The 24358-nt window shown below is 48.0% G+C and overlaps 13 protein-coding genes across 13 annotated transcripts; 7 read left to right on the forward strand and 6 right to left on the reverse strand.

Annotated features, from left to right (window-relative positions):
- Nucleotides 1–466: 466 nt before the first annotated feature.
- On the reverse strand, nt 467–3174 carry HTS1_2 (Cytoplasmic and mitochondrial histidine tRNA synthetase). Its single transcript, XM_058505453.1, has 4 exons — nt 2679–3174; nt 2502–2603; nt 2330–2449; nt 467–2272 (listed from the first exon to the last, which is right to left on the reverse strand). Exons 3-4 carry the CDS (start codon nt 2437–2439, stop codon nt 958–960), a joined length of 1425 nt encoding a protein of 474 aa, XP_058357973.1. The 5' UTR covers nt 2440–2449; nt 2502–2603; nt 2679–3174; the 3' UTR covers nt 467–957.
- A 390-nt stretch (nt 3175–3564) lies between these two features.
- On the reverse strand, nt 3565–5192 carry ONS95_011855 (uncharacterized protein; the record flags this gene model as incomplete). The annotated part of the gene is made up of 4 exons (XM_058505454.1): nt 3565–3941; nt 3994–4191; nt 4329–4915; nt 4966–5192. 4 exons carry the CDS (start codon nt 5190–5192, stop codon nt 3565–3567), a joined length of 1389 nt encoding a protein of 462 aa, XP_058357974.1.
- A 1055-nt stretch (nt 5193–6247) lies between these two features.
- ONS95_011856 (uncharacterized protein) lies at nt 6248–7326 on the forward strand (the record flags this gene model as incomplete). The annotated part of the gene is made up of 3 exons (XM_058505455.1): nt 6248–6428; nt 6481–6664; nt 6720–7326. The coding sequence occupies 3 exons, from the start codon at nt 6248–6250 to the stop codon at nt 7324–7326; spliced, it is 972 nt and encodes a 323-aa protein (XP_058357975.1).
- Nucleotides 7327–7815: 489 nt separating this feature from the next.
- On the reverse strand, nt 7816–8700 carry ONS95_011857 (uncharacterized protein; the record flags this gene model as incomplete). The annotated part of the gene is made up of 1 exon (XM_058505456.1): nt 7816–8700. The coding sequence occupies one exon, from the start codon at nt 8698–8700 to the stop codon at nt 7816–7818; it is 885 nt and encodes a 294-aa protein (XP_058357976.1).
- A 395-nt stretch (nt 8701–9095) lies between these two features.
- ONS95_011858 (uncharacterized protein) lies at nt 9096–9596 on the forward strand (the record flags this gene model as incomplete). Its single annotated transcript, XM_058505457.1, has 2 exons — nt 9096–9177; nt 9232–9596. 2 exons carry the CDS (start codon nt 9096–9098, stop codon nt 9594–9596), a joined length of 447 nt encoding a protein of 148 aa, XP_058357977.1.
- Nucleotides 9597–9633: 37 nt separating this feature from the next.
- ONS95_011859 (uncharacterized protein) lies at nt 9634–11181 on the reverse strand (the record flags this gene model as incomplete). The annotated part of the gene is made up of 1 exon (XM_058505458.1): nt 9634–11181. The coding sequence occupies one exon, from the start codon at nt 11179–11181 to the stop codon at nt 9634–9636; it is 1548 nt and encodes a 515-aa protein (XP_058357978.1).
- Nucleotides 11182–11503: 322 nt separating this feature from the next.
- On the forward strand, nt 11504–14053 carry ONS95_011860 (uncharacterized protein; the record flags this gene model as incomplete). The annotated part of the gene is made up of 3 exons (XM_058505459.1): nt 11504–12567; nt 12621–12696; nt 12743–14053. The coding sequence occupies 3 exons, from the start codon at nt 11504–11506 to the stop codon at nt 14051–14053; spliced, it is 2451 nt and encodes an 816-aa protein (XP_058357979.1).
- Nucleotides 14054–14079: 26 nt separating this feature from the next.
- Nucleotides 14080–15332, forward strand: ONS95_011861 (uncharacterized protein; the record flags this gene model as incomplete). The annotated part of the gene is made up of 2 exons (XM_058505460.1): nt 14080–14529; nt 14577–15332. The coding sequence occupies 2 exons, from the start codon at nt 14080–14082 to the stop codon at nt 15330–15332; spliced, it is 1206 nt and encodes a 401-aa protein (XP_058357980.1).
- A 668-nt stretch (nt 15333–16000) lies between these two features.
- On the forward strand, nt 16001–16397 carry ONS95_011862 (uncharacterized protein; the record flags this gene model as incomplete). Its single annotated transcript, XM_058505461.1, has 2 exons — nt 16001–16089; nt 16166–16397. 2 exons carry the CDS (start codon nt 16001–16003, stop codon nt 16395–16397), a joined length of 321 nt encoding a protein of 106 aa, XP_058357981.1.
- Nucleotides 16398–16815: 418 nt separating this feature from the next.
- Nucleotides 16816–19406, forward strand: ONS95_011863 (uncharacterized protein; the record flags this gene model as incomplete). The annotated part of the gene is made up of 2 exons (XM_058505462.1): nt 16816–17065; nt 17110–19406. 2 exons carry the CDS (start codon nt 16816–16818, stop codon nt 19404–19406), a joined length of 2547 nt encoding a protein of 848 aa, XP_058357982.1.
- A 383-nt stretch (nt 19407–19789) lies between these two features.
- Nucleotides 19790–20916, reverse strand: CYC3_1 (holocytochrome c synthase). The gene is made up of 3 exons (XM_058505463.1): nt 20657–20916; nt 20583–20608; nt 19790–20512 (listed from the first exon to the last, which is right to left on the reverse strand). The coding sequence occupies exons 1-3, from the start codon at nt 20693–20695 to the stop codon at nt 19816–19818; spliced, it is 762 nt and encodes a 253-aa protein (XP_058357983.1). The 5' UTR covers nt 20696–20916; the 3' UTR covers nt 19790–19815.
- A 78-nt stretch (nt 20917–20994) lies between these two features.
- On the reverse strand, nt 20995–22640 carry CYC3_2 (holocytochrome c synthase). Its single transcript, XM_058505464.1, has 3 exons — nt 22274–22640; nt 21623–22227; nt 20995–21573 (listed from the first exon to the last, which is right to left on the reverse strand). Exons 1-3 carry the CDS (start codon nt 22364–22366, stop codon nt 21327–21329), a joined length of 945 nt encoding a protein of 314 aa, XP_058357984.1. The 5' UTR covers nt 22367–22640; the 3' UTR covers nt 20995–21326.
- On the forward strand, nt 22457–24262 carry ONS95_011866 (uncharacterized protein). The gene is made up of 3 exons (XM_058505465.1): nt 22457–23118; nt 23188–23341; nt 23396–24262. Exons 1-3 carry the CDS (start codon nt 22927–22929, stop codon nt 24172–24174), a joined length of 1125 nt encoding a protein of 374 aa, XP_058357985.1. The 5' UTR covers nt 22457–22926; the 3' UTR covers nt 24175–24262.
- Nucleotides 24263–24358: the final 96 nt, after the last annotated feature.

Below are 24358 nucleotides of genomic sequence, written 5' to 3' on the forward strand. Positions count from 1 at the left end.
ATGTACACGAATATCATCAATTTATTCTACATCTCTCTATTGTGCCTCACTTTAGGGTCATACGGTTGCCCCTCTGTGCAGGCGCCATTCACTCTTGTCTTAGTCTGAGTAATCTAGCTGATCACACTGAGCAGTTGGCCTGAACGTTTAGATTATCTCAAGCATGAGTAACCCTATCATCATATGTTGTGATTTCTCTCAGTTTTACCTAATCTACTTCAGCTAAACCTCAAATCTGTTACTCCACCAGTCTTCACGAGTTTCACTGGAACTTATTCCGGAGCAGGTCCAAGCGCCTTTGCCGGCATTTCTTGTAACCTCAACAGCAACTCGTGTTTCATTCCGAGGGTGTAATCTTGAAATAAGGTAGCAGAAATCTGGCAGCTCTCTTCGAGCCCTTATCCTATAGCTCGTAACGAGCGATACTCAGAGCAAGATCCTTGACATGACCTGTTACCAGGTAATACTACGCGATTGCTTCATTACTAATAACTGTACAAAAAGGATCAAAGAACATTGTTCGTGGGTCAATACCCACCTATTCTACCCTTCTTCTTGGAAGTAAACTAAACGCATGTAACCCTCAATCTTGATAATCTTACGCTATAATTATTGGCTTGATTGTTGAGATTCACGATGATCAACCGAATGTACAATTATTGCTTCACCCTTGATAACAGCCTATCTCGCCAGCTCCAGGCCATTCTTACCGTAGTGGCTCAGTATTGTGGTTGAAACACAATTCGGCCATTATTGCATTGTCAGAGAATAGACTGTGAATTGTATTGGCTCGTTGAATTACCATTGAGTTGCCCGATTCATCGATATTGGTGAGTGGGTGGCAAGCAGAGAGCTATCATGGGGTTATTATCCAGGACAACACGAAGTATATCATCAGGTAACTGAGTAGATATCACCACAGAGTCTCCGTGCTGGAAGCCAATGACAATCGTATTTTTATGCGAGTAACTTCTTGACTTCTTCAACTAAATCCCCTCTGGACACAAGCTGCCCGCGGTCCTTCGAGGCTGTATCATCGTCGCTTCCTTTCAACGCCTTCAACCGGACTTGACCAGCTGCTAGTTCGTCCTCGCCGAGAATTACAGCAAGGCGTAGATCCTTCGCCGCTGTGACCTGCTTGTCAAATCTGGGTTTCACCTTTGCAGCAAATTCAGCTGATATGCCAGCGTTCCAGAGTTGGCGAGCCACCGACATGCGTTCAAGCAGCAGTCCATCAGAATTCTTGCTGCCAAACGCCATGACATAAACATCGACCTTGTGGGTAAGGTTTTCCTTGGGCTGTGAGTTCAGGACTGTGAAGATTCGATCCACTCCAAACGATATGCCGACACACGGGATAGGGTTCTTCGCGTACATACCAACCAGGGTGTCGTAGCGCCCGCCTGCGGCAATGCTACCAACCTGGATGGACTGGCTGTCGCTCCTGTCAGGAACACCGCCTCCATTGCTTTTTTGTGGTTTGTTGATGACCTCGAATATCAGACCTGTGTAGTAGTCTAGCCCGCGAGCGAGCGAAAGGTCAAAAGAGACATCACTGACAACGCCAAATGCCTCCAGATAGGTGATAAGAAGACTCATGTCATCGATGCCAGCCTTCACATTCTCATTTGCGCTCAGTTTCGCGTCCGACTTCAGAAATTGTAACATCTCGCGTATATCACCGCTGTGTGTCACGTATTCCCCGATCTTGTCCGCGATTTCATCCGATATGCTTTTCTCATCAACCATCTCTTTCTTGACGTCGGCCCATGGTATCTTGTCTAATTTGTCAACTGAGGAGCTGATGGAGCGTATCTTTTCGTCCGGAACTCCTGCAACTGCAAACAAGCCGTCCAGAATCCGTCTGTGGTTGACCTTTATAGTTATGTCTAGATGAAGCGCCTCAAAAACCTCAACAACGACGCGTAGGACTTCGGCGTCAGCGATCATAGGGTCGTAGAGTCCCGCAATGTCGAAATCGCATTGGTAGAACTCGCGCAATCTGCCTCGGGCTATCGCTGGCTGGTCTCGCCGGTAGACTTTGGCGATCTGGTAGCGCTTGATCTGCGACACGTTGTTCATAGCCAGCCATCGAGCAAATGGGACCGTTAGGTCGAATCGCAGAGAGCAGATTTCACCACCTTGGTCAGCCAGATCGTACATGAGGCGCGCATCCTCGCCGTACTTTTCCGCGAGAATTGCTTTAAGCTCGAAGACGGGCGTATCTAAGGGGGTGCCACCGTGGCGTTTGAAGACTTCGCTGGCTGTCTGACTGTTGATGAGTTAGACAGAACTTTCGACCAAGACGACCACCTCGTCTCCTACTCACAATACATGGTCACGCAGAATCAGATCTGAGCTAGTCCAGTCACGAGTGCCCTTGGGAGTCTTCAGTTGGGTGCTTGGACGGGAAGACATCTTCACCTCATTGGTCGCCATGTTGCATTATCTGAAGCTGCGATAAATGAATGTGTATTTATATATTTATATCATTGTGTTACCAGGTTCGTAGTGATCATGACTCATCATAGACTAACCGTATTTGTAATTTTGCGCTGGCTGGTGCCTAGGCTCGGGAACGTTCGTGGTCATCTTGTTTTTGTCTGTTGCCGCAAATGTCGATAAAAATCAGAAGATTTCCCTCTAACGGCTGAGTTTTGAAGGGAGAAGATAAGTACAGATTATATCTCGCAGTGACGCAGTGACGCTGTATTGGATAATAGTAGCATGCTAAGTTTCGCTAAAATAAAGCCTCGGCTCGTTTGAACCCTGATTGTCCGGCGCTAAGAGTGGAGTAGGATAAGAGCATGCAAGAAACCAGAAACACATGAAAAGTCGTATTTTATGAAACATTAAGATTTTTGTAGCCGTCAGCAGAGAGAGCTTAGCGTATATGTTGGAGGCGTGGAATTGGAGATCAGAGAGTGGCAAACAACCATGTGATCGCCTTCCCCACAGTCTCCCCACTTTTCTTAGCGAGTCAACAAATCCACCTAACAAGCACGGATCCATGATAACCAGTATAACAATATCTTTGGGAGAATCCAGAAGATTTCAACTTTGTAAATAGCAATTTGACTGTCGAACTAAGTATTCTTGTCTGAGACTAATCTGTGTTCAACAATCAGACAGACTTGAAAACAAACATGCGCCAGGAGCGAGGATGAATAGAACGGATGCGACGAGTATTTGTGTTACACACAGGAGAGAAAGTTAATGATGAGTGTAACCTCGATTTGAGATGTCTAACCAAAATATCATGTTGTGAATATGAGGGAGGTCGGTTCGAAAACACCTCGGCAGTGGAGTTTATGGGGTCCACTACTACAGTAGCGAGATACTAATGAGGAGGCTCACTCAACCGTCAGTGGGCCACTCTTACGTCAGGAGCTAGAAGCTAGACTCTGAGCATCAAGGTCAGATGTTGATCTCCAGCAACAAGAATCATTTCTTCAAGACTTCTCACTATTTCTATCATCTGATTCTCATTCAGACACGCTTCCAGCTATCATGCATTGCGTTCAACCACGCGAGCTCCTTCGATCTGAACAAATTCTGTAGCACTCACTGCGCAAGAAATTTCACAATCTTACACTTCTCATCATTACCCCTCGGTAATCCGACATCATTCGCAAAGTTCCATTCATTCCCACACAGCTCCTGACACTTACAAGGTATCCACTTGGTAAACCTCTTCAGTGCCTCTCTTCTGTTCTTGTCAACACCAATTTCTCCATCGGGAAGATTAGGCTTCATGGAATTGAATGAATGCTCAACGTGAAGCATGTAGAGGACTGCCATGACGAAGGCCTTGGGGTGTGCTGTTCCAAGGATGTCTGGTCCGGAGCGTTGTTCTGGGCCCAGAAGCCGTCGCCAGGTCTCGATTGCGGTGAATTCTGGTATGACTTTTGATCTGGCGATTTGATGAAGGAAAGATTTGACTGCTCGTCCGTTAGCTATAGCTAAATTGGCTTCCGATGAGTGATTTCGTACTGTGCACCATTCCTTCGGTTTTCTTCGGCAGTCTGCATTGCTCGTATATTTTCTCATATATTTGATAGCCCTCGAGAGTCAAGTGATTCCAGTAACTTGTAGCACCGGGATTCATGTGACGAGGGGTTCTGTCCAGGGCTGAAAATGTGATACCGCTCTCTAGTGTGGGCGCATCGTATTGTTTGGGCTTGACGGAAGCTTCAAACAGTCAGCAAAATCCACAGAACGTGGCATAAATGTTGGTCTCTTCAGTGACAAGGAAACACAATACAAGTAAACATGCTAGAAACATATGAACGGGATCATTTTGATGAAATTCAGTAGAGCAAACTAACATCTTCCAACCGTAACAGATTTCTTGAATCTCTTCATCGCATCCTCCACATCTGGGTCTTGCCCATGATCACGACATCTCTGTTGTATCAGGCCTCTTTTCTTCGCCTCATACAATCCCACTTCTTGCAAATCTGGAAGATTAAAGCGAAAGTAGCCTCCATTATCGGCAAGAGTCTTGTGCATTCTGTGGAAAATGATTGCTGTCCGCTGAGTCTGGACCGCAATCGCCAGGAGCGTTTCTCCAAAGCTTTTCATAGAAGTCCCGATCTCTTTCAAGGCAGGCCTCCCAGTTCCAAGAGAGACAATGCACTGGATTTTGGGCTCTAGCGGATCTCCGAATTCTTCTGCGGCTTCCATCCAGAGCTGGTTGACGGGATTGTTGTGGCCGAGTGCACCGTCGACGAAGGTTTCGGTGAAGCCATTACATGAGATCTTGATAGGGTCGAAGAATGTTGGCGCCGAGGCTGTTGCCCGAGCGGCTTCCCATATCTTGACATCTACGAGGAGTTGACTCTGCTCATGCGGTTTTGCATAGTTGGTGAAGTGGGATACAGTGTTACTTTCGCTACCTAAAGCAACGACGAAGCTACAAATGTCAGTGAGAGTTAGAGACTGAAGGTATGGACTCCATCTTACACTTTGCATCTTGGGTTTGACTCTTTCATTCTCTCCTCCCTTGGCTTACCAGACTTTTCTATGATCTTTTTGATGTGTTCCTCGAGGACATCTGTCGCATATCGAGAGGAAATCTGCCCTGTGCGCACACTGAACGGAAGAAGTCGCTTCTTCTTGAAGATGTCATCCATGATATTCGCGTAATGCATGATGCATTCATCGACGCTCATATGCAAACGACCAAGCATGATTGCAATCAGACTTCTTATTCAGCATCTTTGGGTAATTCTGGAAGGTGGAAACTCTTACCCACCAGTGCTGGTTCCAGCTATCATGTCGAAGAACTCGTAAGGATTCGGATTCCCGACATGAGATAGAATTTGCTTCAACATGAAAAGCGAAGCGAGCCCGCGAACCCCGCCGCCATCCAGGCAGAGGAGTCGTAGTCCTCGCTTGGGCATTGTTCCTTCGAGCTCTTGCGCCATGTTCGATTTCTCAACCAAAGTAAAATTGGATAAGAACTAAATTCTGGAGTTTGTTGTGGATACAAATTTCCGTCTTGAAAGAGGTTTGTTGAATAATTGAGGAGTTCTGCCCAGCTGGTATGCCCAGACGAAGCTACGTGAGACCCTTTTTCTTTCTTTCTTTTTTGGACAATTGTGTGGAGGGGTAAGGGGTCGAAGAAACGCGAATGCTATACATGACATGCGGAAGATTAATGCAAGCCGTCAGGTCCGCTGCAAGATTTGTCGCTACCTGAAGCATATTGCTTTTTGCACTTCGATCCTCTGGGTTTCACTGTTTGAGCCGGCAGTATGCCCAATCCTCAGGAAGCACCTCCGCCCACGGATCCTTTTGGTATCAAAATAAGGGATGCAACTCAAGGCGTCTTTTTGTTGACGTCCACCATGCGCAATTGAGCACAAAGTGTAGCGCTATCACAGCCAATTATTTGATTGCTTCTCCATCCTGAATGCTGTGTAACCATATTGTGCCGGATGGGGCTGAAACGCATCCAGATATCAGCAGAAGCTTAGCGATGCCAAGCATAAATATGCGCCCCTTTATGTGCATTGGTGGCTGTTCGAAGTTCAGCTCATGTTTCGAGCACCGCCTCCGCTTTGGCAAATCCAACTTTGCGTGAATTCAAAGCGTAGAGGATGTTGTGGCTTGCCCCTGCGGCTCTGACGAGGGGATGGGACATTCCCGCTAGGAGAGAAGAATCAGAAGATCACATAGATATGCCCCACTTGACCATTTCTTCCATGATCAAGCTCACAAAATATTATACAAAGACGAGAAGATGATGTTCGTTCGAACAATACTGTTGGAACTTGTCGTTTTATGTTTTACGAATTTGGCATTCGCAGCACCAGACCACCCACTCATTACTCCTAAGCCAAGGGCGCCGACAGCTGCCCAGCTAGCATACAGACAAGATGATACTGGACCCAACCCGTATGGCTACATAGGAGGCGACATCAGTAGGTACTCATCTTCAAACTTCATTTGAAAAATGACTTACCTCTTTTCCAGACTCTCCGCTCGCTTGTGGTGCAGGCTTTCAATTCACTACAGATGGAGAGCTCGGGCTTTGCTGTAACCAGGTCGACTGCACGAGCATAATCGCGACCTGCGTTGACAAGAATGGTGGTCTGGATATTTGCTCTGGCGCATATAGTGACATGTGTGCGTTGTCGTCTATAAGCGTACTCCACTGGTACGTCAAATCTTCAGCTTTGATTTACGGCTCCTACTAACACAGTGGGTTACAGCAAGTCTCCAGCACCATCATGTTTTCGGTACATGCGAATCACAGACGCACAAGATCTAAATCCTGCTTACGTCCATCGCTGTGGAACGGCGTCCGATGACGTGACTGTATTTGTTACGCCAACTAATGAAGCTGCTGTTCAGACTGAAGACCCATCTCCAACAGCCCCGAAGACATCCATCACCCAGCAGAATGTGGCTGCCACAAAGACTCAGGGTGCTGCATCAGGCCCCACAAGCGGTGCAGATCCTGGATCGCCCGGAACTTCAAAGGGAACGGAATCTTCGGGCATCTTCAAGGGGAATGCTTGGAAATACGCGGTGATCGGAGTAGGAGTAGTGATTGTGATCTTGGTGCTACTAGTCGTCATATTATGTCATTGGAGACGTTCGCGAAAGGTCAAACCTGCTCTACCTGCCGGAGGAGGTGTTGCACATAGCCCCGCTGGGATCCCGTACTTGGATACAGTGGCTGGAAGCGTTGCTGGAGATATGGCACCTGAAAAAAGAGCGTTTGTTGGGAGATGGACGCAGTCACAAGCTGGCGGTCATCCGGATGCTATTTCGGAGACGGATACTCTGGTTAGCAGAGGTTCGAGAAGGATATGAAAGACAATCACAGTACCTATGCGTTGAATGGGAGATCATGTTGTTTAGGACCTCCATCGTTGATCCTCATCCCTTTCAGCTCAGCTAAATGCCATCTCACACTCCGCACTAGCATGATTAATCGTCTGACCCTTCTGTACCAGCTGGCAGAAATAATTTCAGGTATCTTGACGACATTTAACCTCTTCTTTTGAATGGAATCTGCTGATCTGCCCAGTTGTGGCAATGGACCAGTCACAGATTGATCAACCACTTGGTGATTCATATATATCCGTTGAATCCACTAACATATACCCGCTTGAGCGACGGTTGAGCGGATAATAACAATAATGAGGGCATTGCTTCAACTAAGTAAGCACAAATCTCGCAAATGAACAGAAGCGAGCAAAAGTGGGCGCCTCGTGAATTAACATTATCATTAACATCTCATAATCGTCCCTGGTGAGCACCCCACATCGCCAGCGTGGCCTTCAGCATCATCGACCTGTCCTAACAGGCCAAGTTGTAAAGAGGCTTGTAATTGGCATCAACAACACCAAACGAAGGACTAGCAGCAAAGTCTTGCAGCGAGTACCAGAAAGTATGCCCAGACTTGAAGGCAGAGCACGCAACCGTCCTCCAATACTGCTGAGCATTCGCAACATTTGCCACAGCCTTGTTCTCCGTAGGTCCAGAAGTAGGCCATCCGCTCTCCGCAACCCAAACCCATGTTCCGGATTTGACAGTATTGACGACTTCCCGGACCTGTTGAACAGAGTTCCAGAACAGGTTGTAGCTCTGATCGATACCGTTGGTCTTGGTATTCTCAAAGTATGGATAACCATCCGTACCGACGAAATCGCAGGCTCGGATAACATCTGCATTGGCGCCGTTGACCCACGCCGTCCACGTATCGACATGTCCAACCTGCACGGCTGTGCTGTATCCTTTGACAGTCGACAGCATACCCCTCACATCGTAGATTTGATGGGCCAGCGTGCTGGCAGATGTATCTCCTCTGTATAGATCCTCGCTACCAACACTAACAGCGACAATCCATCCGAATCCATATGTTTGTACTGCCTTAAGCAGGGCTGCCTTCTCGGCTTCGAAATGGGCGGTGTCTTCCGTCCAGACGCCGACGAGAATTGTGCCACCAGTCTTAATGGCAGCGGGCACGGCATTGGCGAGAGTGTTGCAGTCTGATGAGGCGTAGACCCGCATGCTGGTGTATCCGCCAGGTAGTGATCTCATGGTGTTGAAGTCTTTCTCCCAGTCGGCTTGGGTTTTGCAAGCGCCATTATCGAGGGTTGCTTGAACGTTGAATCCAGACCAGTATGCATTGACTGTGGAGAGGAAGGCTGCGAGAGCTAGAGCGAGTGAAATCGACTTCATGATTAGGGGTATGGTATATAACGAATGTGTTGATGAAAGCCACGATAGATTGAGGGGGGTTCACAGAAGAGTAGAAAAGCTGTGTAACGAGAAAAAGGAGACACGACGAAGGAAAGACAATGGAGATGTATACTTCACCCTCTCCATAGCACCACATTAATTTTTCTTTTGGCCCGGTTTTCCATCCTGTATTTTCATCCGATGTTGTTGTTCTGCCGGCGATCCAACGTCATGGCTAGACAACGAAGAATTTTAAACAGGGGCAGAAGTTGAGCTGTCGACTTGGCAGGCATAGATTCTCAGTGCCGAGGTTATTTATAGTTAAGCGAGATCTGATATTCAGGGTCCAAGGATACAAATCGTGGGGCAAGCTTCTTGATCAAGAATAAGCTTCGATGGAAGTGGATCAGTTGCAATTTCGAATATCTGCTGGTGCCCCGCGCAAGGAAGTCCAGGTATTCTCACTGCTCCCGGAAGGCATGTCTGAAAAGCTCATCCACTAGAGCGCAGAGTATTGACAAATTATTCCAGGCAAGAATTCTTCGGGCTACTGGTCTGCAGAAGTGGTGTTATCACATAGGAACAGACTACTCTGGGCATCCGCGAGGGCCAACAGCGGCACTGATTATGTGGGTTACATATCTTGTTTTGAGCTTCGCTCCGACGGAAAGATCGGGGAGTTGCTGTTTATGGAGCCGACAACTACAACAGGCGGCATTGCAAATCAAGTATCTCCAGCACCGTTCAGTGATGAATGGATGGCTTTGTCGGATTTCCCGAGGGGATATGTTGAGATCTGGCAGGTCATGAACCTCACGGAAATGGAGGGAGTCGTGGGACGACCAGTGGCGAAAGTCGAAATTGGTGATGGGGGATGCTATGCCAATGCTATTTAGTATGATTGAGGAAAACGTATACGCGAGGATATCTGATTCATAATTCAATCTCTTCCAACCTTTCCACAACAGCTTCCATGTATGCAAGTGCGGGGTTTCGATCAGCAAGCCCTTTTGAGGAAGTCGTCAAACCACCCTCAACGCATGACAAGCATGAAACTACCACAGCCGTATATTTACTTCCCATGACCCTTGGGAGCTGCCTCTTTGCCGTATCAATGAGTCTTGTTCTGACTAACGATGGGTCTGTTGTCACTTGCTCCAGGGTATATCCTCTTAGCAGTGCAGCTAGACCAAGCGGTAATTTATCCTGTGAGTTTTTCCACTCCAGGAGAGAGTTCCACAAACCAATCTCAAGTAGTATAACCCCTAAGCTGTAGATATCGTGTAACATCGAGAATTTTTCCTGGGCAACGATTCCCCATCGCCGTGGGTGCCGGTAGCAATAGCGTGATACTTCGCTGTCTTCATTGCGACCAGACTCGAAGGCTCGATCATCACTTCGGAAACGGGTGAAGCCAGCGAGGAATGAAGGACCGAGTTTCCAGGGGTATTTTGAATACGATGAGTCCGGTGGCAGAGAGGAGTCTGCTTCTTCAACGAATACCAAGATCGTTTCCGGCCGTATGCATTTGTGTACGAATCCGCCAGAGTGTATATACCAGACAGCAGTCGCCAACTCCAGTGCCATGCGTACCCTATCTTCCAGTGGATGCTTGATACTTGGCTCTAACAAGAGACTACGGAGTGACCTCGGCTTCATTCCTTGCGTGGATACAGGATATCTGAACAGCAGTCCAGGTTTAGAAACTCCGAAACCAGACTTCATGTATCCCATGCAAGGCATTATGTGCATCAGGTCTGGCTCGGCAGCACATAAAGATCCAGCTAGGTCTTCGACTCGCTGTTTCGGGTCGTCCGAGTATTGAGCTTCGTACAATTCCACTAAGACAGTAGGATCACTCGTTTGATAAATCCCGGAAGTGGTATTTTCCTTTTCGAAAGAACGTAGCTCCCCAGGGCTCTGGAGCACCTCCACGGACGATCCATCCTTCAATCGTAGAAGCGGCACCCGCATGTTTACCTTTGCGTTCTTGGATCCACTTGCCAGTGTTGTGGTTGAATCCACGGATCCCATATCAACAAGGACAGTCAAGCGCATCAAGAATCGATTCTCCCACGCTGTGATCTCTTTTTCGAGAGTTGCCAGGACCTTCTCTTCAAGTAGTGCATATCGGAGTTTCTGGACAGCTGACGGGCCAGCCGCGACCGATGTCGGTATAGTGTATTTTGATATGGTGCTTGATGCTTTCTCAAGCAGGCGTCGAAGGCTCTCAAGAACTTGTATGAATCTCTGCTTCACGTCCTCATCCAGCCTTGGCTCGAGACTCGCTAGCTTCTTAAGGGCATCTCGTTGAAAATCCCAGTGAAGAGAAAACATTTGGAGGAACTCGGCAATACGCTGATCGGCTTGGCGGTAGGTGTCAAGTCTGGAGACGAAGAACTCTCCTCCATGAATACATGTCTCGATCAGCCCAGGCAAACCTGCCGTGAGGGACACGATGCTCATCATATGGTCCGACATTTTGATCTTGTTCTCTGAACGCTCTGCTTGTGTAACTTCTGAAGGCAGCGACGCGTACACCCACGTATCAACGAGCAATCCCTATGATCGCTGGAATATCGAAGCTGAAGGTGTATCGTTGTCAACGCGAGGTCAGGATATGTCGAGAACTTGGCGCATAACAATAAGCCCACAGCTAGCCTATTCAGGTCTAGCAACTTCAGCTGAAAAGCTTCTCCTTGGACCACACCAACTGATCATTCTCACCATGACGTTCGCAAGCTATCTTTCCGTGCTCTACGGTTTTTCTTTTCAACTCTGAGGCCCGATATGTGCGGAAGCGATGGCTGACGGAAACGCCGAAGACAACTTCGCTTCCGACTACTGGCAGCGCCGACCGGCCCTCAACTTCAATGATTCGGAAATCCCTCTGCCCGCTGAGTCGCCAGTAATTAACGGAGAAGTTATCGATTCTTCATTTGACTATGTCCATTTTGTCAAGTTCATCGCTCTCAGGAGCATACCGATCATCAATTATGAAGACCTGGACTTTACGATTAGTCAAAGCAAGTCTATCGGGTCAGGGGCCGCCATGCAGGTATGCATGGCCACCTTGAAGAACGAACTCGTTGCTGTGAAACAAGTTCAGAGCCGAGATGCAAACAGAAACCCTCGAGGCCAAGGTCATGTTGAAGGTGTCAGTGATAAGTGGTTGAATGATCTGTATTTCGAGCTCCAAATCATGTCACACCAGCCACTCTGCGAACACCCAAACATCGTGCAGCGCAAAGGAATATCTTTTGACGAGACAAGTGACGATCTATATCCATTTCTCATAGTCGAACCTGCTTGCGAACAGTATCCGGACTTGACACGCCTCACTCGCTTCAGTCCGGCAAAGCTGCCCTCCGACCAGGTCGCAGATATCATCGGTGATATCGCGGATGGAATTTCAGTACTTCATGTCTACGGTGTGATTCATGGAGACATCAAGCCCGACAATATCCTCATATTCAAAACCACTGATCGTGTCCATGGACTAAAAGCCAAGATATGTGACTTTGGATTTAGTGGTAGTCTGTTTAGTGAGGATTCGCCTCGAGGAAGTACACCCGCGTGGGCAGCGCCTGAACTTCAATACAATGTACCTGAATCATTCCAGGAGTACAGGAAAGAATCACCACAGGATATCTACTCGTTTGCTTTGGTCGTCATGTTCGTCATACTTGGCAGACTACCGACCATGGACAGAGATTCGGAAACATCGAAGACCATGGTCTCGGATCTGAAGCCGCTGACGCCTGAGTATCCGTGGCTGGAAAAGTTTATTCCCATTCTTGAAGAATGCTTACAATATGAGCCTTCCAAAAGGAGAAAGTCGTTAGCAAAAGTCAGAGAATCGATCTTGTGAGTGTTGTCCTGTCTAGAATTCGGAACTGTCATTGATGATCAGTGGACAGAAAGCAAAACAATGAGCCCCACAACAATCTATGGGAAATTGCCATCAACCCTTTCCGAAGAGATCTATCACATGAGGTACTGCCGTCTACTTAGTAAGCGTCTATTTACTAACTGCTTTCAGGTTGACGAGTCCAAAATAATAAACTTCTCGCTTCACAACGCATCTTTCATTCGCCGTGTATTTCCCAGTCTGCCGAGCATTATCCAAGAAAACCTGATCAAACAAGTTCAGGAGGCTTTGAAAAATGATAAAATCTCATCGCATCGCATGCTTGCAATATATCGAACATTGAGGACCATGCGGCCAGATTTGGCGGCAGTGAAGGGAACCGATCCGTCCCTGGAGCAGAACGACAGTGACTTCTCGAAGCTCTTGTTTCAATCACATCAAGCGCTATCAAACATGACGGATAGTAGGAATGGGAATGCTTCAGCAAATGATGATCCCTGGCCGTTGAACCATGATTGGTCAGGGATGACGAAGTCTGACTTGAAAGAGTTCGTGCTTCTCACACTGAAGGCTTCCACGTTGTGGGCTCCACAGACACTGCTTGAAATGAAAGCTTACAAGAGTACAAGAGGTTTTGGCTACTTGACAGCTGCCTGTCGGATTGGAAACGCAACTGTTGTGAAGGCACTCTTAGCGATCGGCGCAAATCCGAATGAGAAGAGCAATGACGGCCATACCCCGCTCCACGCAGCTGTGGTACACAGCCATCACGAATGTGCGCAACTTATCCTGGCTGCAGGTGCGGATACAGAAGCACTGATGTCTTCACCAATGTCGAACCATTATACTGCTCTGGTCTTTGCCGCTTCGAATGGCGATGCGAAGATGTCAGAGGCTCTCATAAAACATGGTGCGAATATCTGGCATCGAATTCTGGACAGCATGCAAAACACCGCTGCACATACTGCCGCCAATGGTGCAGTACCAGGCAGCGCAGCTTGTCTGGAATTGCTCCTGAAGCAAGATCCTCGACTAGCACTTGCAAAGAACTCGCACCAAAGAACACCTCTGCATCACGCTGCCGGAAGTGGAGATATCGCTTCCGTAAAAGCATTGCTTCGCGCAGGAGCCGATCCAAATGCCATAGATGTCAACAAATCGAACCCGCTGCATACAGCATGGTTTTCTTCCTTGGACTTGGTTAAGATTTGCTCCGAGTACTTTCCCGAGAAACTTCATGACCCGGCGTTGAAAGTCGTGGTCCAACGCTCGGCATTAATATCGAGCTTGGATCATCTTCGTCCTCTAGAAGTTGTTGAACTGCTGCTCCAGGCTGGTGCTGATCCGAAATCCGTTAACATAGAGGGATGCGATGCTAAGATTAGTGCTTATCTGAACATGCTGATTACATTGAAAGTTCAGCCTGGAGATACCTTCAGCAGTAATTCTGTGGCGGGGTCGATGACGCCGTTTACGCCGTGATATTCTTCTTTTCCATACAGACGTCCATGGACGAGTCCTCTATCGTGGTGACTATTCTATCTTGGTACAAACGGATCTTCTGTATTGACATCACCAGGCTGTCCACCCATCCAGGCCAAGTCCTAATGACAAACACTTCGGCTCGAATCTGGTTTCTTGATGTGTTGCCGGTATCTCCTCTGTTCGGGTACTACCTCACCATCTCAGTAGCTAAATTTCATGATAAATGGAATGAGGCTGATCTGGAGATCTCTGTTTACTCATGGAAACGCCACGTACCAAAGTTGCGCAATCTGGTAGAACACACCAAAGCAACGCCGGAGAGACTTCTCTACGTTAGAGAAACTCTCGGATCTCTCATGTCTCAGACCAACTATTTGTACAATTTCAACTTCGGGAAAGTCACCATCACAGACCCAAGCGACATCATGGTCGAAATCAAACTCTCAGGCGCATCATTCAGTCGCGGAGGTCTAGTACGTTGCCTTCGTTTCACACGTTTGGTCCACACTATTATGCCCAGATTCTCGGAACCGTTCAATTCCACTTAGAGCCAGACTTCGATCTTCGAGGCATCAATCAACTTGAATCTCATCCAAATCTCCCGGATATCCAGATCATCAAACCTCGCAACGGAGAGGATCCTGCGGACGTTTCAGAGCTATCACCCTGGTATATCCTCCCGCGCAAACTTTCCGAATTCTTCCCGTGGTATCAACTTTCGCCGCGTTGTTTCCACTGGCACAAATCACGCTGTCCAGATTACCGAGACTTTGATCTCAACGGTGTATTTCTCACCCCTCAACGGGCCAGCTGGCTGATTTTCTTCATCCTCTGCACTGCTGTCTATTTTGCCATCTCAGTACGGCCCGATCGATGGTGGTGGTACGTTTTGTTTATTTTTGTATTCAATGTCGCAGCAAGAGAAAAGTTCGTGCGGCGAGCAGAAATATTCCCTGCTTGGGAGGAGGCTTTGGCTAGTCGTGGGTATGGGACGATGCGTCGGCAGAAAGAACAACTTGTTCCCAAACTGTTGCGGGTCTGGTTGGCGGTGATCATGAATCAGGAGCAGTATGTACTACTTGTATATTGCTTTTTTCATGATTTTCGCTCGGCTGGGATCATTCTCGCAGGGCATGCGTTCATTTGTTTTGTGGCTCGAAATCAATTGGCGAACGAGACATGGAAGTATCATGTCTTGTGCCCGCTGGGACTTGAAATGGAGTTAATCCTTGTTGTATTGGTAACGCAGGCTCTGAAAGCAATTACTGGTCTATAGCTCGCTTACAGGAGAGGATGTACTTGCTATCATTAGCTATGGTGACGTTGAGATATATTCTTGCCTCACATCAAACCATCTTCATATCAGAGATTCGTATTCACGGAAGATACACACAAGCGGTTGCTTTCTAAGCCCCCTTTAATCCTAGAAGAATGAAAGAGCCAACCAGTGACTTCTTTCGATTTGAAACTGCTTCAGAAGTTCTCGAGTACTTCCTTTCCTGCCCGGATCTAGAGTCCATCTACTCCAATGGGAATGGACGAGACTGTAGAGGCATGTGAGACATTCCATTGAGGCTGAGAATTGCCTCGATGTGACACAAAGTCATCATTGGACCAACACCCGAGCTGCACAGCCAACATCACTAGCGCCAAGCAGTCTATGAACATCACAGCTGAACCACAACCTGACCTCATGATGTCCCTTGACCATCCTCATCCTCATCCTCATCCTCGAATAGTCCCACATATATATTGCTACACTACATCATCGTTCGTCAGATCTCGATTATGGAGCGGAGGTCTGTAGCTCGCCCTCCGTTGAGGCTGCTGTCACTTGGTGCGTAGCCTTGTTGCCCTGACCTTAATTACGGGTGTACCTGACTGATAGGCATAGATGGAGGAGGTATCCGGGGGCTCTCAGAGCTCTACATATTGGAAGTCATCATGCATAGAGTGCAGCTTGCTACAAATTCGACTGAGGTTGCACTACCGGCTGATTATTTCGACCTGATTTGCGGTACAAGTACTGGCGGGTAGGTTCACAGCCTGATCGACTTCTACTTCTTCGACCAACGATGAAGGGTGAATCATTGCATTCTGACAATTCAGTCTCATCGCCATCCTTCTCGGGCGTTTGAGATTGTCTGTGCCGCAGGCAATCCAAAAGTACGGCGAGCTATCGAAGCACGTGTTCTCTGAACAGAAACGAGGCTGGCAGGACGGGAAGTTCAAAGCATCGAGACTGGAAGGAGCCATTCGAAAGGTGTTGGTTGATACTCTGGGTCCGGATCGGGATGAAGAGAGGATGCTCGATGTAGACACTAGTGGCTGTAAAACGTGAGCATCGTCCCTACAGCCAGACAACAGTTACGTGGCTAAACTTCCTCTAGATTCGTGTGTGCGGTACCTGCTCATCACGTCAATAGCAGTCCAAGACTCTTTCGATCATATGTCACAAGAGATCAAGCTTCAATCCAAAGATATGGGAAGCTGCCCGCGCAACATCGGCAGCCCCAGGCTTCTTCAAACGGATTTCTATTGGCGAGCCTGGCGTGCAGGAAGATTTTGTCGACGGAGCCCTTGGCTACAACAATCCTGTACAGCTTGCCGTTCAAGAAGCCATTGATAATTTCGATCCAGAAACCAAGGTCGCTTGTATTGTCAGCATAGGGACGGGAAAGACGAGGCTCGCCCGATTCAAAAAGCCGGGCTTGTTTCAAAGAGTCATTCCAGTAGATCTCATCAAGGCTCTAGCGACGATGGCAACGTCGTCAGAGGTGGCTTCAAGGACCCTCAAAGATCGGTATCGCCATTGTGCTGGGTTGTATCATCGACTGAACGTTCAAAGAGGACTCACTGAGATTGCTCTTGGCGAATGGGAAAGACTCGCAGAAGTAAAAACCCACACGTTAGCATATTTGAGCCTCTCTGAGGTAGACGCAAAGATAGATGACATCGTCGAATGCCTCCTCGGCAAATCTCATCACATTTACCCTTTAGCGACCTTAGGTGAGTTCAATACTCGGCTATTGGTCAACGCTTATGTCTTTTAGATGGATCTTCCCGAGATGTGATACCACCACGGATTCCTCTTTTCGATACCTCGTCTAATCTCATAACTACTTCTACGAAGTTCATGTACCCTTCATTTGCCGTTACGCACTTCGTCGACCGAGCCAGAGCTTTGAAAAAACTCGAAAGATACTTCGGTCCCGCAGATGATGTGATAGGTGTTCAAGCTCCCAAAATTGTGGTGCTGCAAGGCATGGGTGGCTGTGGAAAATCTCAATTGGCACTAAAGTACTGCGAAAGAGCGCGTCGCCACCGAAAGTATGAAATGATCTTCTGGATCGATGCCACTTCCCCCGAAACTGCTCTGCAAAGCTTCTCGAAAGTTGCCGAGGCTTTATCAAAGCCCGCTTATGAAGCAACGGATTCTGAAGCGAACTTCCGTTATGTCATAAGGACCCTCGATAAAGAAAATCACCGATGGCTTCTTGTATTTGACAATTTCGATGGGCCAAGTTCCTTTCGTACCAAGCGTCTCAAAGACTACTATCCTTCCGTCGGACCGGGTTCAATCCTCATCACTAGTCGACAAGCGGAAGTCAGATCCATGGGAAATCATTCACTTGAAGTGACTCGGCTTTCGAAAGCTGAGGCTCTTGAGGTTCTTCTTCGTCGGACAAGACGGAACTCGCCTGAGCAAGATGTTACAGATGCAACCAAAATCATCGAGCGACTAGGTTACCACGCTCTAGCAGTAGACCAAGCAGGTGCTTATGTTCTGAAACGAGGCATGGCATTCGCAGCCTACCTTGAATCCTACAATCAACAAAGAAAGAAGGTTCTCAATGAAGCGCCGGAGATTTGGGACTACACGAAAATTTCTAAAGTCAGTGATGAAGGTGCAAGAAATTGTACCGTGTTTGCCACACTTGAGTTGTCCCTCAAGTCACTATCAGGAAAGAGGTGCGAGCGAGAAAATAAACAACATATACTGACATTGATGGCATTTTTCGATATCAACAAACTCACCGACGCCCTCTTTGCCCCTCATGGATCGGCAACTCGGAGCTGGTTGCCAATATGCCAAGGCGCAGACGGCTGGAACAATGAAACACTCCGAGACATCTTAATTGAACTGCATAATCTCTCACTACTGCAAAGTCTGAATATCGATTCTTCGGAAGCATCCTTCACTATCCACCCACTTATCCAGGACTGGCTCAAAGCACGACTTGGAACTCAAAGAGCGAAGCAGTACCTCAATGAATCTATGCTGATTCTGTCCAAATACGTAGTTAGCTATAGTTCAAGACGTCAATGGGTTAATTTGAACCTCCAGACCAAACAACTCATGTTCGCACACGTCGATGCTTCAATTGCGACAACGCAAGAGTTCCACGATTCCTGGAACTTTGTGCAGGGGACAGACCTGCTAGATAGCGCATCTGCTTACTACAAGATCCTTGGTCGTCAAGGCCACTACCAAAGAGCCGAAGAATTGTGTAAAGTCGTACTTCCTAGGACAACCAATCAGTTTCGAGAAGAACACCCTAAAAGTGTCACACTCATGTACGAGCTCGCCACATATCTCTTAAATCGAGGGAAATATGATGAAGCAGAGCCGCTGCTACGTAAGTGCGTTGCAGCTGATTTTAAAAACCATGGGAAAGAAGATATCGCAACACTGGGAAGCATGAACAGCTTGGCCGATTTGCTTGTCTGCCAGAACAGGTACAAGGAGGCCGACGGAATTTTAGAGGAAGTAATGGAGGTGTCGATGAGAGTACTGGGTAGAGACCACGACCAGACAATACGCATCATAATAAATAAGGCTCGTATTCTTAGAAAACTTGGAAAACACAGCGACGCAGAGCCCATATTGAAAGAGAATCTAGAAATTTCCATAAGGGCGCTTGGGATTAAACACCAGACAACCTTGAAAGTCATGAATAATCTTGCGCGTTGTCTGGAGAAAATGGGGGAACTCGGAGAAGCCGAAACTATTTTTCGGGAAGTTTTGAGCTCGGAGGAGGAAGACCATGGACCGGATCATCCACGAATACTTAAGTCGATACATGATCTGGCTTTTAATCTTTGCGGTCAACGGAAGCTTATAGAATCGGAAGAGCTCTTCCGGCGCGCTTATACTTTGTATGAGAGCATCGTCGGCTGGCAACACCCACAATCTATCAAGTTTCTCGGATGGATGGCAGACTGTTTGCAAGACTTGGGCAAACATGAAGAGGCAAGAAGAATTCGAAGTTTGAGGAAGGAATCGAAGACAGCGAGAGAGAAACGGCTGCTGGAAGAGAAGATCTCTCAAACGGCTATTGGAGACTGATAGAGACATGTGATTGGTGACTAGAAAGGTGGCAAAACAATTCTCATGCGGGCAAGACACAGATAACAGCTGGGACTTTCGATGTTCCTGGTGGAGAGCTTGATGGAACAGGCAGCAGTGAGGGAAGGAGGGAAAGCCAGTACGTTGTCGATAAACAAATGAATGCAGCGAAGACCAAATTGCTGACTACATTCAAAAGGAGAACACAAGCTGAGCTTCTATTTGTAGGGAGGTTGATGGATTTGCTGTTACAAGGTGGCAGATTGTTTACTTTCAGAACTAAGCGAGAATTCGCCTGGGGGCGATTGTCAGCGCTACTTAGATCTGTGAATTTGAATCACACTACTGCAAAGGTCTCACGTAGGAAAAGTCACAGATATGGAAAATAGCTCTGGGAAAAGGGCTGCATTCACTTCCAAGAAAAGCTCTCTACACAAGCCCACTCCACCCCATCACCACCAACCAGCTTCTGCCCCAACACAAACTCCTCTTGTGAAAACATACCCCTCGGAACAAGCGCCCTCCCAGCCTCCACAACAGGCTGCCACCCCCTCTCAGAATCCCACATCCACCTCCCGACACTAAACTCCTCGCCCCTCCTCAAGACACCCTGAATATAAACCCCCACCCGGGCAATTACTCCCCTCACACCACCCTCCTCATCCTCCGCCCTCAGAACCCAACTCCTAAACTCCTCCTCTCCATCCACCTTCCCAATCTCCAAATCGACCCAACACTCTTCATACGCTTCCACTTTCCCCGTCGCAGGATTCTCCATCCTGCCATACTCCATGACCTCTCGACTCACCTCCCCTCCGTCTCCAGATCCAGATGGAACCATATCCCCCTCATCCCTAACCTCTTCCGTCGTCTTGTTATCCACCCAATGCGTCCATACTGTATGTGCCGGTTTGACAATCTCCTTTTCATGGCCGGGCACAGAAGAGTATGTAGCTGGGGTGGGGGACGCGGTGCCTGCGAAGCCCCATTCTAGTCGTGAGAGGGGGAGAGGTGCGAGGCTGGGGAGGGAGGGCTCGCTTGGTGAGGTGGGGAGGTAGATCCGGATGTCGACGAAGTGTTTGCCGGCTGTGGTGAGGACGAGGGTGCTATTGGTGGTGTATCAGAGGGAGATATCACACAGTTGGGGAGGGGGAGAGGTGGGGGTAGGAGGCTAACTCGGTGTTTTCGCCTGCGGGGTTGTCCTTGTTTTTGTGTCAATTGAGTTTGTAGGAGGATTATGGGGGACTTACACCCCATTTAATGAATTTACGGGTTGATATGTGAGCCATGATAGAGATTTTGAGGTCGATATATGCCAGCAATCATAACAAGGGGATCGAGTGAAGTCGAACTGAGGTGAAGCTCTTATCTTATCAGCACGTGACAATACTTCTACAGATTCAGGGACTCTCGCCACCCAATCAGAGCAATGCAGTTCTCTGACGTTGTTTACTTCATGTGTACCACATAAATCTGGACAAGGATGGGGGAATTTGATTGAGTAGACAACCAGGGGGAGCCCATAGTCCTGGCTTGGTGTGGTGCAAGCGGGAGAAGAGACAACGCAAGGGAAGAAGCGACCTCGATTGTCTTAATATATCAAAAGCATTGAAAGCAGCTGAGCAGAGAAGCACGGCTCACAAAGAATGCCAATATATGGTGTTAGTCATTAGAAGCGTATCTTTGCTTGGACGACCTATGGATCCCTGGTATCAAACTATAGTACAAAAAGAGGGGAGAATCGAACGACAGGGAGGCATTACCATCAAGACATCAGAAGTAAGACAAGGAGAACTAATACACGCTTGACCGACCCATCCAGAGAAAGTACAGCCCTGAAAGACAGATCCATGCCCTTATTACTCCCAAAATCCAGCGCTCAAAAACGACACAAGTATTATACGGCCATGTAGATTCCACTCAGTTGGTTCCCTTCTCCCGGAGTTGTGCCCCAGAAGCTCTATACCATACATCTCCTCCCCACCTCATCATTCTCTCAACAGCAGCGGTAGGTGTAACTGCAGGTCGGACATCGAGGTAGAAAACCGGCTCGCCGCTTGGGTCGTCTGGTCCGGAGTAGTAGTCGATGACATATCTGATTTCCTTCTTCTGGCCCGCGACTTCCCTCTGTACAAACCAATCGTGTCGGTCAAATGGGGGTTCCGTACTATATCCAGTCAGCAATAATCTCCCATCAGCATATAAAAGACACCTACGCAAAAGCACTAGGATATATCCACCCCATAACCTGAATCATAGCAGCCTTGGGTGTCATCTCCTTCGGCCTCCCCATAAACCGAATCAGACTGGGCTGCGAAACACCATCGAAATTTGCGCCTTCCGCATGATTTGCGCCGGCCATCGATCCTTGCTCTCCTCTCTTACACATCTCCCATCCCTGCTTCAAGCCACCTGCAAATCTGCGCTCCCATTCCACGATCTCTGCCCAGGCGCCCTCGTTCAAGAAATTGTGCACTGAGACCATACTCTCCACCGCTGTCGCATCGGTATCTGTATAACCCTTCCGCAAAAGCGCATTATACATTTGTTGTGGTGAGGGATATTCCCAGTTGCCTTCTCCGCTGCCTTTGGGAATCGTAGATGGTTCGCGCTCAGTCGGTAGAGCTATCTTTTGGTCCTTCGCTCGATCCTGCGATAAGTCTGAGAACATGTAGTTCAGTGGGTTGTATTTGGAGTATTTCGAGGATGTCTTGGTCTCTGCAGACGGATCGGAAGGTGGTGTGTAGGGGCATGCTGATTCTGCTGGAGGCGTTGGGAATTTGGCTATCACTGCATTGCTCTGGTGCATCGGGCATTGCGGCTAGAATCTGTCAGAATATGCAATTAGTGGTTTGCGGCATACATACTGGTGGTGAGGCATTGCTGTCAGCTGGCATAGGATGTGGCGCGCCTCTGGCATTGACAACAGAGACATCGGAATCTGCCCAGAACCAACCCATGATAACGTCGCAAAAATAGAAATTGTATTAGGGAGTATTAGAAGAACTATATGATCGTAAAGGCAGAAGAATACAAGTGAAGAATTGTGTATCGTCGTGGAGAGAGATGATATGGGATGTGTTGGAATCAAGTTGAGGCAACTCGCTGGATCATGAAATCAAAAATCAATTCTGCCACCCGGCCCGACTTTTTCCGGCTCACCGCGCTCAACTAGCGAGCCCCTTTTCTAAACGACTTTGTTTATTTTCTTTCGCGACACTGTTATTCATCGCTCTAGTAATGTTTTTCTTACTTGTGACAGTACTTTCCGGGGCAAAATAAAACTTGTTTTAATCCTCGAGACAAGGCATAACAATGACGTAAAATATACGGTCATGTCGTGCTGTCAGCTGGCCCCGGCCCGAGTGTCAGAAGTGGGGTTGGAAAAGTCGGGTTATAATTTTGCACCGAGGGATCGCCACTTTTTCTTCTTTAATAATTGGACTTCAAAACAACGTATATATTTCCCATCCGTGACCCGTCCTCCCCGCCGTTGACTCAAAAGACCTCACCAATCAAGATGGCTCGTCGGAATAACAGTGTTGGAGACTATGAGTCTGCTGGCATCGAGCCAACGCCAAGCGTATTGAAGACAGTATGGAGGTCCAATCGAGGTGCAATTTATGTTGTTCTGGCTCAGGTGTTTGGTTCTTCGATGGATGCTACGGTTCGGTTCCTTCAGCAAGGAGGAAATAGGATGCATCCTTTCCAGGTGTGTAAATCTTTGCTGCAACGGGAATGACCCCGCACTCATCTGAATTGTCGCTGACCAAAATTCTAGATTATAGTCGCTCGTATGGGCATCACTTGTGTACTGAGCAGTTTGTACATGTGGTGGACAAAGGTGCCGGATTTCCCATTTGGAGATCCGAAGGTCCGGATATGGCTGGTCCTACGTGCTTTTTTCGGGTTTGGTGGGCTCTTCTGTTTATACTGTAAGTGACTATATAAGCCTGGCCAGCATTTTGGATACTTACACGCATTTTCAGACTCCGTTCATTACCTTCCACTCGCCGAATCAACAGTGTTCAGATTCTTGGTCCCCATCGTCACAGCCTGGGCATGCTCCGTATTCCTTGGCTCGACCTTCTTCAGAAAAGATCTCATCGCTGGACTCGTAGCCATGATTGGAGTGATTTTCATCGCTCACCCAGAAAGTATATTCGGGAAGGTGGACGATGTCATCAAAGCCAGCAAAACCGGGACAGTTGACGATGTGACTCCTACTCAGCGCCTCATTGCCATTGCCGCGTCGCTACTTGGTGTCATTGGCGCTTCAGGCGCATACACCATGATTCGCGTCGTCGGAGATCGAGCTCATACACTGATGTCAGTCAACTATTTTGCTTTCCTAGGAACCGCCATTTCAGCTATTGCGCTGCTCGTGGTTCCAGGGATCGGGTTCACTATGCCACATGGTGCTCGCGAGTGGATTCTCCTCACGCTTCTGGGTGTTTTTGGTTTCATTCTGCAATTTCTCTTGACGGCTGGGTTACAGTTGGACAGAAGCAGTAAGGCCACCAGTATGCTATATACCCAAGTACTGTTTGCGCTGTGCTTCGATTGGGCTATTTGGGGAGTAATTCCTGGCGGTTTGAGTATTCTTGGTGGATCGATTGTTATTGGTAGTACCTTGTGGTCTGCTCTGCACAAACCTCAAGCTGCATCTGATGAGAATGCGAAGACGGCGATAATTGATGAGGAGAGTGCATTGCTAGGGGCCGAAACACAGGGCGTGGATCGAAGGAGAGAGAGTTTCAGTGCGTAGGAAAACGGTTGTACGAGCAATATAGCAAGAAATGTAAACAGAAGTTCCTGCTGCAAGTCATGATTTTAGTCCGAATCTACATTTCCACAGTGCCAACGATAATATATACTTGGTTTCCACAAGTCATTCCCGCCTTCCCGCCCCCCCCTCTGGTCAGTCGCCTACCATTTTGGGTCAATCCGCG

The sequence above is a fragment of the Cadophora gregata genome (assembly GCF_030347475.1).
Source record: "Cadophora gregata isolate MNR1 chromosome Unknown scaffold_6, whole genome shotgun sequence".
Taxonomy (NCBI): domain Eukaryota; kingdom Fungi; phylum Ascomycota; class Leotiomycetes; order Helotiales; family Ploettnerulaceae; genus Cadophora; species Cadophora gregata.